The sequence below is a fragment of the Diadema antillarum genome, unplaced genomic scaffold, assembly GCF_040938485.1.
Source record: "Diadema antillarum isolate AM-2024a unplaced genomic scaffold, OU_Dant_1.0 scf00000028, whole genome shotgun sequence".
In the NCBI taxonomy this organism is placed as follows: Eukaryota; Metazoa; Echinodermata; class Echinoidea; order Diadematoida; family Diadematidae; genus Diadema; species Diadema antillarum.
The window spans coordinates 6,330,926-6,347,100 of record NW_027270917.1 but is presented as its reverse complement, the minus strand read 5'-3'; the positions used below and the strand labels follow the sequence as shown (position 1 = coordinate 6,347,100).

General features: G+C 37.0%; 1 protein-coding gene across 1 annotated transcript in view; it reads left to right on the top strand.

Moving 5' to 3' along the window:
* Window positions 1-16,175, top strand: part of LOC139737301 (A disintegrin and metalloproteinase with thrombospondin motifs 18-like) — a 192,222-nt gene that overhangs the window by 121,800 nt on the left and 54,247 nt on the right. Inside the window, exons 4-5 of the mRNA XM_071647977.1 lie at window positions 10,330-10,541; window positions 16,028-16,111. Coding sequence (XP_071504078.1) covers window positions 10,330-10,541; window positions 16,028-16,111 — 296 coding nt within the window. The remainder of the gene's footprint in view (window positions 1-10,329; window positions 10,542-16,027; window positions 16,112-16,175) is intronic.

Here is a 16,175-nt window from a genome sequence, read left to right as displayed (position 1 = left end):
TGATGATCACCTTTAAATACCCAAGTGCTGCCCTCAACACTTGTGACTTGTTCAGCATGCCCCACATTGCCCATAGCCAAGACAATCCTGAGAGACTGTTTAAATTCGAGAGGGATGTGCGTTACTGTGGGATGACGCACCAAGGTGAAACTGCGCGGGTGAACTGTTTGAGGGTGACCACTCCGATGATGAGCTTGTCGCGGAGTAACTGTGATTCATCCCGCTGAACTCTGTTGATGCGTATGCACCTGCCTGTGGAAAGATGAGAAGAGTAGCAAGTGTTTATCTCTTTGAAGAATATGTATATAATGGATATCGTCAGTTTAGAACCAAAAGGGCGTTATTGCAAATTTTTGGGGTATTGAATTATTGGTATTACGTTGTAGAACTCGATCTTCTCTACATCATGGTGTCAATTTTAAATCATTTCCATTTCAGTGAAGTGTTAAAAAATCAAAACCACCAGGGTGCTATTTTACCAGATATTTACATGTAGAACAATGCTTATAAATTTACCCCATTTTGATTATTGATAGGCTTTATGTTTCTTGAAAATTGATTGTTGTGTTTTTATTTGTTCTCAAATCTTAGAATGCAATAGTGCCCTTCTGGTTCTCAGCTGATGAAGTTGAAAGGTAAAGGTGCTTGTTAGTAAATGAAAATACTTTTCCGTTGTCTGTGAAAGTTCCATTCTGATTGTTAAATATAGCCAAACAAGATTTTTTCTCTCCATTTGTGTCATAATATATGAAGAGCTAAGTATATCCCAACTTATGAGAGTAGCTGCTTTGACAATTAGAAGAGCGAAGTGTATCCAAAAGGTATAGGAGTTAATGGCTCCTCTGCATGTAGGAGTGTATGACTGTATTGTATGTAATCTGCATCGTTTGACCTACACTAGCAGCCAGACCCCGTATGCACTACACCTAAAGTACACAGTAGAACAAGTGCATGGTGCAGCTGCCAACACTCAACAAATGAAAAGGATAATTACCTCTGATTAGGTGAAAGTTGATGCCGTGTGGGGACTACCTGTACTCCACTGGCAGCTGAATCCTTGGAAAGTTTCTTTACTTGTGAGTCACGTGTGAATATTTGTGAAAGAGGTTTAGCAAATATATTTGTCAACTAAAGCTGTGATTTGATGAAATGAGTAGGGGGTACAGTTGAAGTTCTAGGTTAATTCCTGGGGCTGAATGGAATTCCTAATGGAATCTGCGCTGATGAATGCAAATTATGTTCGAATATCAATGTCTTCTTTTGTACCCTTGTGTGTTTGATCCATGTGGTTTGAGTGGCAAGCTGAAATCTTGATGACTGGGTGCGGGTTGTGAGGAGGGGTGCTGAATCGACCCTCTGTCTGAGAGGATTAGGATGTCTGCTAGGGTCAATACCACCATTCAGTTGCCATGGTGACCAGAAATTTCCGTGTAGATGTGGTTTGATGAGACAGAGCTGTGAGTTTTGAGGTTATAATTGTGGGTTTGAAGTATTCCTTGGATTCTGTAGTATTTTATTTACATGATGGGATAATCTTCATGATGTGCTGGCAGGAGGAGAGTGGTTTTTAGGGAGCTCCACCAGAGTGGCTTCATTATGAGTTGGATCCTATTTTCAGATGTGGTCACTTTATTTGATGACAATGGGACTGTTGTCAACCTTTCTCAAACCCATCATATTCTCTACGGCACTGGCATTACTCTGATTCTTATAGACCCTGTGTAGCCAAGGCTACAGTTCTTGGTAGGTAAACTTACCATCCCATGAGAGAGGAGGAGGAGGAGGAGGAGGAAGAGGAAGAGGAAGAGAAGGATAAAAAGAGAAAAAAAAAAGTAAGAGGAGGAAGTAGAAGAAGAGGGAGAAGAAGAAGAAAAAGAAAAAGATAAAGAGAAGGAAAATTATGAAGAAGATGATGGAGAAAATAGGAAGAAGAGGAAGAGGAAGAAAGAAAGAAGAATATGAAGTAAAAAAGGAAGGGGAGGAGAAGAAGATGAAGGAGGAGGAGGATAAAGGAAAAGAAAGAGAAGTCACCGAACAAGAAGTAGATGAAGAAGAAGAAATTATATTTCAAGCTGCCTCCTCATCATAAAGGAGAGCTGTGATGTCAGTGACCCAAGACGCCTTCACGTCGTGTAGTAGGTGCCACTTGGCTGACATCTTTTTCACAAAGAGAGAGATGAGAGAAGGAGAGAGACATCACTGCTCATATATCATCTCTCTCATGAATTGATGACACTATGTGATGACATCATCAGCATTTCATTCTTTTGTGATGTCAAATATTATGTCAAACATCTATTTAGGCTGCTTGTCCTCCCAAGTCTTTGACATTTCATAATTATTTCCCCTGAGTGGAACTCTCTAGACAGTCATGTGATCTCACAACCAATTTCAACCAATCAGAGGATCAAAAATGCAAATATTTCTTGCCATTGTAGAAGTATAAGTTTAATTTTCAAGTGTGATATACTTTCTAATCATAGTGTGTATTTTTTTTTAGTCCAAAGAATGATATCCCTCAGTGAAGTGTCATCATTGAGAATTTGTATTCCATATTGAGGCCAATTTCACAATAGTTTTTTTTTTTAAATTCATGCAAGCTTTTTTCTGTTTTTTGCATCACAACTTCTTTCTTTAGCTCATTTCAGGCAAAGGCTCAAATGAGCTATTATGATCATTCATTTTCTATCAATTGCAGTGTTAACCTGGGTGTGTGTAGTGTGGCTGTTAGCCAAGCCCAGTGTCTAGCCAATGACCTTAGGTGACCCCAAAGTGATAGACTGATAACAGACTTAAAGAAAGAAATCTGATGATTACAGCAACTTGGTGCATATGATACACCCTTCAAGACTGTAGAAGTGCTTTGCAAATTAACATAGGGAGCATCTTAACTAAGGAAATTTAACTTGAAATTAATACCTTTGCAGTAGATGTTATAATTTACGTAAATGATGCAAGATTTTTGAAGTGAATGTTTTTCTTCTTATGTGACTAAAATGTTTACATTACTTTCTTTTGATATTGAGGATTCAAGTTATTTCTGAAGTAGTTTTTTTTTTTCTCTGTCCAATCTTGAGCTGTGTGCTTTAGAAAAAAGAAAGTATATACTTCAGGATATATATATCTTCACACACAGTTCCATGGATATACATTTTACTCTGAGGTTGTGTAGAAGAGCCAAAGTACAGAAAGTAGCAAGACTAAGAGGAATGATAATTAAGCTGTAGGCCTATATGCGTGAGAATACATTGGGAGTTTGCTGCCTGTAACTTCAAGTCAGATGCTGAAACCTGTAGTACCCCAGTTTAATGTGGCAATGCATCATAAGGTGTAAGGTGCAAGAGAGGGGGGAGAAGAAAGAATTTCGGACACGCCTGTAATAGAGGATAGGAAGAAAGCACTTATAGACCATGGGATGACATGGAAAAATCAGCCTAGTTTTTGAGTTTCGTAGTCCGTATTTAGGCTCCACCTGAAAATGTGCCAAACTGGGGTAATTTGGGGTGCTGAATCCAAATATCAATGTTGCCAAGTCAGCAACATGCACGATCTAATGATATTAGTGCTTAATTATGCAAATTTATGCAAGAATGTGATATTTTCAGTTTGTGTTGGTGGGTCTGCATTTGGATCACTGAAAATTAGCAAAGTGGGATAATTTTTGTGTGCTGAGTCCGTACATGAATGTCATTTAGTCAGAAATGTGTGCCCTTTTTCATAATAATGCTTAATTATGCAAATTTCAGGTATTCTATGCAAAATTCCTATTATTGCTATTTCATCTTGGTATCATGCGTTTGAACCAATGAAAATTCATACATTGGAGTTATTTGGGATGCTGAGTTCATTTATGAATGATGACAAATCCTTAGCCATCATGTTAACTTGGTAACAGTGCTTGATTATGCAATTTAGATTAATTTATGCAGAACATAGTATTTTCATTCTTTCAGAGCGAGTCTTCATCTGTGGAGCAATGAAAATTAGCACAGTTGTTAAATTGGGGGTGCTGACTCCAAATATAAATGAGGTAAAATCAGTCACCTGCATGATTGTACTTGATTATGTAAATTTAATTAATTTATGCAAGATACAGTAATTTCTTCTTTCTTGGTTGGTCTGTGTATTTTGATCACTGGGGGAAAATGCCCAGTGGGGTTATAAGGGTTAGGGTCCGTATGTACAGGAAATGTTTCCAAGTTAAGCTTCATGTGATCAGAGCTTAATGACACAGAGTACAAACTGCAGCGATGCACTGCTTTTGGTTTGCAAATTAAGTGCTTAATTAAAGCTTTTCCACATCCACACATTATCCAGGGGTAAAATTACGTGTATACTCAGATCTTGGTCATTGCAATAACAAATAATTCATAATCATATTGCCAGCTGATATGATCTCTTATTATCAAAAAAAAAAATGAACTATTCAATCACACAGTCTCTGTATCTCTGTCTGTCTGTCTGGCTGGCTGTCTGTCTCTGTTTCTCTCTCTCTCTCTCTCTCTCTCTCTCTCTATTATATATATATATATATATATATATATATATATATATATCACATCAGATCTTTTTGCAACACAGGCAAAATAGTGCACAAGGTACTTTAAAGTCAAATGAGAACTTACAATATGTTTCACATCGGAATACCTATGCTATATTGCATGTTCAGTTTACAAATCACTTTTATTTCACTTTAATTTGATCTCAATTTCAGTCACACGAAGTGGTCCATAAGTATCATTAGATCAATGGACATAAACGTAATGGTCAACCAAGAAATATAAACGTACATTGTAGATAGTGCAAACAGAAAAAAGGGCTGTATGGTTGTGTGGTTTCTTTAATCTTTACATTCAAGAATACTCTTTTTTTTCTATTGTTTTTACTCTCTAAAAAAAAATCGAGTGAAAATATTCACTCTTAAAAGAGTGAATACAAAAAAGAGTGAATTTCGAGTAAAATTGAAGTGAATTTTGAGTGAAAATGCTCTTTTTCACTCGTTTTAGAGTGACGTCAGGGATCACTCCAAAATCTTCGAGTGATCCCTGACGTCACTCCAAAATGAGTGAAAATGAACATTTTCACTCAAAACTTCACTCCAATTTCACTCTCAATTCACTCTTTTTTGTATTCACTCTTTTAAGAGTGAATATTTTCACTCGACTTTTTTTAGAGAGTACAGATGTACCTTTAATAGAGATTATTTATTTGTGAGCAAGGGAATCCAAATTTCATATTCTTTTGCTGGCATAGGGCAAGTTCAACATCGCAAGAAAGAGGAAATCATTGTCAAGAAAGTAATTGATTCTATCACATGTATAAAATGGAAATTACACTTATACTAAATATTATCAATTCATCACCTCTGTGTTCTATTCATTAAATGTATAGGCCTACCTTGCTTTGCAACACAAACTAAAAAGTGTGTTTTCATAGTATCTTCAACAGTATCATAAACAATAACTCTGATTGCTACACATCTTAATTTATCTTTAAGACTATTTTGCCACAAAAGTCTATCAAGATGCAATTTTTTTACAATGTCACATATGCACAAACTCTTAGTACAAAGTCACTTCTTTGAACCAGTTTAACAGCCCTTTTTTATTATTATGATGTACATGTACAATGAAAAATATTCAGGGATACAAATCTCATATTGTATGTAAATACGCGATTTACAAGTGAAGGCCTACATGTGTATTTTCACTGCTAAATAATGCGAACATATCTTGACATATTGTTGTAATTAATGTGAAGGAAAATTTCAGTCTTCAGCATATGCTTTCAGCCACCTCTTGTTACAAAAAGATGCACCCACGGTGAGATCTTATTTGCTGTGCATGTCATTAAATATGAGACAGTGTCCAACCAAATGCATATCTATTTGATGTATATGCATTGTGCAAATACCTAGATTCTGCTCTTTGGAGTTTCCCAACATGACAAAACTTCAGATAACAGCCACGATGGTATCCAGCACTCTTTTTCCTTTCACTAGAGAAACACACTGGTATCGATGTAATGAAGTGAATGCCACATTTCTTGGCAAAATTCTTTGCTGCATCTCCTTCTAACGAGTCAGCAATCTTAGCCCAACGAAGCCAGCAACCAACAATTTTTGTCCAATTTTTTTCTTGAAATGGTATGACTTTTCCTATTTCTTTTGATGACACATGAATACAATGCTCAGCTGAATTTCCAGAGTCTGAAGAGTCAGAAGATTCATAAACCCCTGTCAAATCAGGCAAAGCTTCCATGATGTGATTGTGTGCATTGTCAACAGTACAATGATACTACCACTGAGCTCTATTGTATAATGATATTCCCTTGCTAACTCCTTACATCCATCCCACTATGATGACCAGAACTGTCTCTTTTTCTCCGGCCAGTCATTGACCTCCAGCAATACTCTATATCCACTTGCAGTTAATCACAGACCTCTATCATCCCTCGAGTATAGGCCTACCACTAGAATGTTAGAATGACCCCATTGTACATCAGACAACATCCAGCCATGGTAACTTAGGACAAAGTGTATCAGTTAAACCATGACTTACGACCACGGTGATTTAATCACCTCCCTGGTCAATCCCAAACATTCTGTCCTACCATAACTTAGAATTGTTGTTGAGCCAAGAGTTAATGCAGTAGGCCTATGGCTCTATGAATATACTACCTCCTAGTCATGTCTTTGTTTCCATAGTGACTTAAATTTAGTCTCAACCCCCATTCACCCCGTCATTGTAAGTTTCGTTGTCTTTGAATATAACCCCCTAATACAAACACGCTATTCGAAATAAAATTTCATTTGAATTGAACTGAAAATTGCATGTTTACAAGTTGTGTATCATTGATGTATACAAATGAATTGTGACATGCTGGACGTCTTCAGTTTCAAATCAATTCAATTTATTCATTTTATTCTTTTCTCTTTTTCAGCGTAAGGTACCACAGAATAAGTCAGGAATTATAACATAGAAATGAATTCAACTTTTCATGATTGATAATGGTTAATAAATAAAATTATACATGCATACCGGCGAAGCAAAAAGTTATGCTTGGAGGGAAAAAAAAGGAACTGCATGAGATAGAGAGGTCCACTGAAAAGCATGCTTGTATACTGTCAACCACTCAAAAGGATTCTTCTGAAAATATTTGTTTACAAAGCTGAGAGAACATAATATCACACATTACATCAGAAAAGAAGCCTCTTGAAGAGAATACACTACCAAACTACATTCATTGTGCATCAGAAGTCTAGTCCATGATACACAAACTATCCCTGTAGTAATACACACAGTTTATGTGCATGAAGATATGAAACACACTGAAAGAGGATGCGAATCCCATTGACTCCTGTACCTAACACACACACACAACATTCACACACGCACATATGTACCGATGCACACGGCTGACCACTCAGGCATGTCACTGCACACACGTCTATGGTGACCTCGTTCATGCTGATTCAAAGCCTCTTATTTTGTGGCTTTAAAAATCATTTTTGAAGTAAAATGCAACTTTTGCAAAAAAGCCAACAACTTTTTGGATGCAGTATATTTTAAACTAAATTGTTAAAGAAAAATTAGGTCAAGCTCTCTGACGGACAACGAAAAGTCAGAATTTTGAGGGTCATCCCATGGTCTATTATAAGTACCGTCTTCTTCCTGCACGCCAAGTGACAGTGCACTAATTTGGAAGGCACAGTGGTCCGTGGCATCCTTTGTCAGTGGCTGCAAATTAAATCACGCTCCTTGATACTTTTCTCTCTCTCTTTCAATGATTGACTGCTCGCATACCATGCCGTCTCGTTTGAAAACAGAGTTCAGCCAAGTGTTGTAGGAATGTGTGACGACGATCTCATTTCAGCCACGGAAGTCTGGGCATTCTTTCTCCGGCCGTAAAACCCCTGTATGCCATTGGTTGAGCAGCACAAGGGCGTTGTTACTACTCATCAGAGTCTGTACACTTAGCACCTTTCTGCTCCACCACCAGTGACTGCTCCTCAACCTAGCTACTGCCTACAATGTAGTCAGTTTCACCATGGAGCTACAATTGTAGCGCCATGGTTTCTCAAATGCCAGTGTCTTCATCGCGTATTTCACTTTCTGAAAATTCAAGAATAGGCTCTTGAAAGTCTAAAGATATTGTAAATGTTTCCCATTATCACACCATAGGCTGATATTTTTGTTTCCTCCAATAAAACCCAGTGCTTTGATTGTCCTCTTCCCTAATTCCAGTGTTAAGAATTACATCAGGCTTATGGAACTTTGCTCTTCCCACCTCCCTGTATCGCAGCATCAGAAAGAATTTGATGGTGTCAAGTGAAGGCGGCTGGTGTTACCTGAGAATCTCGTCAGAAACATATCACCCTCGTGCCTACTTTCTATCACTGACTGAATGGTCTATGGACCTCAAAAGTCCATTCAGATCAATCTTTGTCGTCAGCAGCTCTTTGTAGGCAAGCTCTGTGATGTGAGCAGTATACGGGGAGAGTTGAGGGAGGGGGATGAGGGGTAAAGTACAGTGGTCCTGGTGAAGAGCTGTCGGGGTGTCAGTTATTGATGTATAGGTCTATGACTTGTCATGGGATCACTAGGGTGTGGGGGGACATTTGAGGTGGGTAGACTGCAGCTTCTACCTGCATGTGATTTCAAGACATTGCATTTGTTCACACCTCTAGTGTTTATATCAGCTTGAAGGAGAGTGGAGGATTGCTATGTATTGTTATATAGAAATCTAGAAAATGTGATCATAATGCATGTTACGTGTAGATATTAGTTATTATGTGCATACATAAAGAATACAAAAGGTAACGCAGATGCAAATTTGTGTAATATTTTGTATTGAACCAAAAGAGTTTCTCTTCAAATGCTTTTTTTTTTGTTAAGTTTGAAATGAAGTTTGTAAAGTTTGATTTCTTTTTCTTACAAACTTTACATGGACAATATCACTAAAATATAGACGAAGTAGGCTATAGGGTGTATATGTATGTATTTCTAAAAGGGATCAAAGTATATAAAGACAGACAATCCAAAGTAGAGGGAAAATGAAGTCAGCAGGTTAAAAAATGTCCTTATTTTAGAAGTGGACGAAGAAATCTAGTGTCATTTCCACTTTGTTTTTCCTGTGTCAGGCTAAAGGAAGCTTTGACTATTTAAGAAGCATACTCTTGAGATAAAGCAGAAATAGATTTTCAAGTTCTGTCGATATTGAGATGTCAGATTATGAGCCATTTGTAGAGTGGAGCAGAGAGTGGAAGCAAAGTAGAGGAATGGGGGAAAGTTGAGACTACTAAAGACAGGAAATCTTCTCCAGTATCCCTGGCTGATGTTTTGGCTTGGAAACCACCAAACGCTATATGAAAGAGCAAGATAAAAGAGAGGGGATGGTTTGATGTTATTTTCAGTCAGATTTCTGTTCCAGACTATTCAGATCTGATCAGTATTGGTAATCTTGTCTGATGATGTGGTCATTACAAGCAAAGTCATGGTGATATGGAAATATGATTACATATTGGTTTGAGTTTTTTTTTCTACAGATGCAAATACAACAATGGCAAATGTTGATAGAAATCTTTTGTCACCTTTGATACATGATCAACCAATTGTATGTTGCTCTACAGTGTTTGTAATGAGTGTGCTTTTGCAACTGATTGACAAAATGCCTTACATCGACGTAAATAAGAACTAAATTGATCAGTGTTTTAGTAACTAGTAGCTGTGATAAAAAATCATGGGGGTACGTCGATGTAGGGCAATTTGTCAATCAGTTGCAATGAAAACCTCTCAACGGAAGAATTTCATGAATTTGGAGCATGCTTTTGTTCCTTTATCTTTGGTTTTAATGTTCTTCTGTTTGTATATTCCCTGTTACTATTGTCTAAAGAGCACAAGAGCTGTGTAATGCTGCCAAACCAGAAACATTTGTGGCATGAACCTCTCACAAATTGGAGCTGACAGCCTTTTTCACGGCATGACACTTTTGCGGAAAAATTCTGAGTTCACTACATGTACTGGATTGTGCAGACACAAATTTTCGCATGCATTTTACTTTGGTGAAATCATTTCTCCTAATGAAGTTTGTGAAAGTTTCATGCACACAAAAATGTCTGGTTTTACAGTATAGAGAAGTTCTTTCATTGTTGGAAAAGATTGCAATTCCTAAAAGTATAGAGCAAATGATATTTGAAACTCAAGTGTTGAATCATAATTATGTAGCAGCTTTCTTCCTTTTTTTTCTCATGTCTTTTGGTAACAGTTATACATTAAGAGGAAATCCACAATAGTCATATCTATATATTTTATATTCTCTTTTGTCCAGATCAACCTCATCCCCCGGAGGAACCAATCTTCTTCGTGGATGAGTATCCGGGGGTCAACCTGACGCTGCGAGAGTCCCGGAAGCGTCGCTCCATCACGGGAAATGTTCACAGGAGCCAGCATGTGGAGACCCTGGTGGTCGTGGACAAGCACATGGTGAAGAGTCACGGGAGTGACAAGATCACAGCATATGTGCTCACCATATTCAATATGGTTAGTATGAACAATGATGATAATGATAATAATAGTACAGACAGTTATGATACGCAACATATCCACTCATGGGTATATTCATCAAACAGAATATATTTTGTTCTTGATGATATTGAATATGATCAATTTGTATTCAATGTTCTATTTATAAACAATAGTATGTGCTGAATATATACACATTCAATAGGTATTCAATACTTATATATTGATATGAAAGAGCAATGTCACAATGATTTCCGCCCCATCCTTTATTCTCCCAGTATACAATAATATATATTTGATACACTTGTAGGTACAATGATGTGTATTCAATATGTAATATATTCAATATGTATGTGATACATAAAATGAATACATACTCACTATATTCAGTGTTAATTCAATAGATGCATTGAATATATATTCACTAAATATACAGTAGTGTATAGTCTATCCTCCGTGCTCTCAATATGTATTCGATACATAAAATGAATGCATTGTATTTACTATATTCACTGCTAATTCAACAGATATATTGAATATATATTTACTAGATACATAAAAGTGTAGTCTGTCTTCCATGCTCAAGTTCCCTTCTTCTGAGGCTCATTGGAGCAGCTGGAGGAGGTCAGTCTCAACCTTGGGGGAGGGGGGGGGGGGGGAAGAGGAGGGAATAGGATGTTTCAGCCATCCCTTATGAGTATTTCACTCCAGCTGCAGCTTAAAGGAATAGTACAGTATTGGTGGAGATGAGAATTGGGCTTTTAACTTTTTGCGAGATACCAAGAAAACACTTATGATATAATACAGAGCATACCATTTTAAGAGGAATTCAAAGTTTATTTGATGAAAGTCAGGTTTGGAATGACTGAAACATCCAAAAACAAAGTAAAACAAAGCGATCGTAATAAAGTGTGGGTCCCACACTTTATTAGAATTGCTCTTTTTTGGATATTTCAGCCATTTCAAAACCAATTTTCATCAAATAAACGTTGAATTCCTCATAGAATTACATGCCCTTTCATATTTCATAAGAGGTTTCTCATTATCTCACCAAAAAATGTTAGAAACCTGAAATTAGGTCTCACCCAAAACTGTACAATCCCTTTAAAGTGCAGATGTTGCTGAAAAAGAAAAATGTAATAAAACCAAATTGGACAGCTAATGTGGCTAGGGATTATGGGTAACGAATGGCCCAGTTTCGGAATGTAATTTTACAGATATACTTATATCTAGCATCTGAATTGGGAATGGATCACGTTTTGATTTGAGTGATGTCTTTCCAGTCCCCCCCCCCCCCCATTCTTTTGTTGCATGATTGAATTGTACTGAACAGGTTTTTTATGTTCTTTGTAAATAATTCCAGGGCATACTAAAACTCCAGTTACAGATTTGACAGTTCTTATAATAACATTTGAAGCAGTGATTGTTTGAGCATTATCACAATTCTATTTATCAATTTGAATCACAGGTAAGTTTAGAAAAAAATGGCAAATTCCCAAAATGATGATTCACTGTCGATACTTTGTTTTCCCAAAAGACTTTGCTTTATATCACTCTGGTACTGGTTTTCTTACCCAGAGGAAAATTCTGGAGAATTAGAGAATGATCTCTTTTTAGGTGCATTTAACAGCTCCGATGGAATGTCTCATTCTTGGCTCTGATCCATGGGAGCATACACATTCAGGAGTCAGGCTTTCAGTCTCAGCCTCTTCTTCAGTGGGGTCTCAATAAGTGTCCCTCATTATTCAATGCATATTTTGACAAATTGACTTGATGTGATTGATCTTCTGAGAATATGAATGGACTGGAGTCAGTCCGATAAGAAAGGTTCATTGAATACCAACTAAAGGCATCTCCCTCTCTGTTTAACTATAGTTCTTCCACCACCATCATCTGCCAAGCTTGTGTGGAATGAATAGAGTCCACGGCCTTGTGTTATACGTTTGAATGTGGACGCATGGATCTCCCATGATAAATTATCTATGTGACTTTGTCACGGTTTTGTCACAATCCTATCTGATAGTTGTAGAGGGTGAATAAGATTGAGAGAGATCAGTGTGTAGGCCTATACTGTCTGGAATCATGAACCTAAGACCTATTGTATAAATGAAAGTTATATGGAGAGGTTGTTCACCTTTACCTGACTTTGAAAGGTGTGTTGGGGACAAGGCAAACTCTTCTGACCAGATAGGCAAAGTGAATATCAATTTATTTGTACTCCTTTTTACCTGAACTTTAGAAATATGCAGCCAGACCTCTCAACCATTCTGAATTTGGAGGAAAGAGTAGGAATTCTGACCATTCCCAGCTCTTGTTTAAATAAGAGTTTTCTATTTTGGCTACACATTCCTATGGGAACTGCTCTTTCTTTTGCTTAGGCCAGGTCATCCTTATATTTCAGTCAAAAATCCTTATATTTCAGTCAAAAAGGTTTTGAGTCTGTGCTATAGACATCTGTATTTTTTTCTCTACCTTCAGTTTTCATGCTGTAAAGAAATGTTAGTAAATATTTTAGGTTTGTGTGTTCAAATGAGGTTTGTCTGTTCAAATGAAAAGGCAAAATGAAGTGCGTGCAAAGTAAAGGGAAAATGTACTGCCCAACGGAAAATGATTCTTTATAGAAAGCAATGAAAAAAATGCCTCAAATCAGAAGAAATCTGAGATAGATTGGGCAAATTATTGCCACTGAATGGCAGTGAGTCACATGATACTGTGTCATATGATCACATCAAGAGAATTATCTTGGTCAGGTGACCTTTATAGTTCTCCGCAGGCGTTTTTCATACATATAGTTGTGATTTTACTTCTTCTCTATGATTTTGCTGGTAACAATTGTATGATATCCTGTTTGTGTACATCAACTGAGTCAGAGAGGTATTAGTCCTTTGTGAATAGCTATTGATGACAAACCTTTTGTCTTTTGCAGAGTTAGCATGTTAGAAACAAAAGGGCACTTATACTCCACAGACTGTTCAATAGTAGTGTCGTCTTGGTTCTCACCCTTAGATTGTTTGTACTTTTGATTGAAATAGCTATTGATCTTTAATATCTCATTTGTCTAAATTTGCAGCAATAACTTTTTCCTTGATGTATTGCTCTCGTGTTATCATTCTTATCAAGAACAATTCTTCATGCAGCAAACATTTCTTTTATGATGTTGAAACCCTGTCAATATCATGATGGTAGTATAACTGGTAGACATGTCTGAATATCTTCAGAACAGATTCCCTATAAATATAGCAAAAGATCAGATGTTGTTTGGTATAAATGGACAAATACGGGTATTTTGTTGGCATTGTATCTACAACCCTGACATGCCCCCTTAATTCCTCTCACACATATTGATTGAACATCTATAGTACACTTTGAACATTAATATGCCAGCATATGATGCTATATGGAAAAGAGAATATGTGCTCTCCTACAAACTTATACAAATGCTTATCTAGTGTGCCAAACTGAATTTACAGCTCTTTCTTAATTTTGTACATAAGGTTTCAATGCTATCTGATTACAAAAGCAAAGTGATTGATTTCTAGGTTAGAAGTAAAAGTTGTACGTTTACAAACTTGTTTTCCTATTCAAACGGATGTCAATATTATCACACCCAGTATATCATATGAAAAGTGACCAAAATATGAACCATAGTGAGAGAATTATCATGAGGCAAAAAGCTTTGAATACTTGTATCAATTTCTTTTCTGTTTGAATAACTAGGTCCTCTTGATATTGTTTGCATTTTTTTTTTTGTTACTCTGAAATTCCTCCCCGCTGATTCGTTCCTCTTCACTTGCTTTCCATCAGTGACCAATGACCCCGAAAGTCCTGCAAAATCAAATTACCAGTGAAAATGAGAAGGACAATGACCCAGTACTGACCATTTTAGGTTCCAGCCCTGCAATGACCAATGCTTGTTTTCCCCCTCAACCGAACAAAGTGCATTTATTTAAAGAGGAGGTACTGAAAACAATTTGTTTCTGCAGGCAAGATTAACTGTAAATCCAAATAAACCTGACTTTTATAACCGCAAACTTGCCAAAAGGTATTTGTTCAGAAATCAATCTCATAAAAACTTCTCTTTTTTTTAAAAAGCCAGAATATATTTTTTCAAAGTGGGAATATTTCCACTTGATCAACTGTCTTTACGCAACATAAAAGATTAATGTGAAGAATATGAGGAAGTTTAAAATGGCGCGTTGTCAATGGTATCTGTAGTCTCTCCCTAAACTTTGTCAATATTGAATGGTAAAAAATTATGGCCAGAGAAATTGTGTTGCCAGGGTCCAATAACGAATTGTAAATGTTTGAATATTGCTGATTGTCTCAATAAATCAAAGTAATGGTTCCAACAGGAGTTGCTTGGAGCTTTGAGTTGTGGAAATAGATTGATAGAATAAGCAGTAGAGAAGCAATAGTTTTGCTCTTCAGAAATAACCTTGGGTAAATGTACTAGGAGCATGGCAATATAGCAGTAAAAAGTTATCAAAGTCTCAGCACAGAATTGCATATCTGATGAGAACATCTCACTCTTTTCTGCATCTTAATTGGATCTAGGTGGTACAAGATGTCCATACAAACATATGGAATCATTGTTTACTCACGCACTTATGAACACCTGCCCATGTTTGTTGTTGTTGTTGTTGAAATATTAAAGAATTTAATCAATTGGTGTATGAACAATATTAGTTGCAAGAGTTGGATTGCAGGATGATGTGGAAGCAGCACATTGTAGATATTGGAATGAATTCAGATGGTATTTTCAGAGCTTGAATTCTAAATATGTTGGAGTCTTTGATAGAGTCCAACTACAGTATATGGAATGAACTTTTTGTGATGGGTATTTGAGAATTTACATCTTCATGCAGGATCCTTCCTCCATGATAAGAGATAGAACTATATTAAAACCTGCACGCACAGCCTTGCCATTATGTTTCTATCAACTGATAACCTGGAATGCAGTCAGAGAGAAATATTGGCCATTTGTGTGTATCAATTTGATATGCTTCTTTTCCTCTGAGCCACAATATTGACAGAAATCAGTCTCAATGTGTATGCCATCATTTACACCAAGGGGAAGGGGTGGACATTTGCATTTGCATAAGCAGAAGAGGATTGCAGCTTTTATTTTGTTTTATTTTTGCTGTTGTTGGAGTCAGCATGTAGTTTGTTCTTATATCTTCATATGCTCAAGAAAGGGACCAGGGGAGCTAACTGTAGATGATGTCATGACCTTTTGTTAGCCTACTCATGGGGTGCTAGAGAAGATACTACTGAAACAGCATTAATTTTGCAAACAAGCCTGAGCCATAGAGGGTGATTAACGCAACTCAATGATGTGCTATTTCGATATCTTGTGATTTCAGCATAATACCTCAGATAAGACTTGCTTGTCAATTAAAAGAAATGCTCTTCTATAGGCCTACAGTATGGGCCATATGGTGATCTGCCCAGAATGTCATCTAAGCTATGATTTTACCGATGTCCTCTTTTTTGTTATCCTACAGGTGTCAAAGCTGTTTAGAGATTCATCCCTCGGACACACCATCAACATGATCCTAGTCAGTCTCATGCTGCTGGAAGATGATCAGGTAAGCTTTCCTTCTCCTTCCCCAGGCTCACAGCCCCAAAGTTTGCTCCCTCCCTGGGGACTTT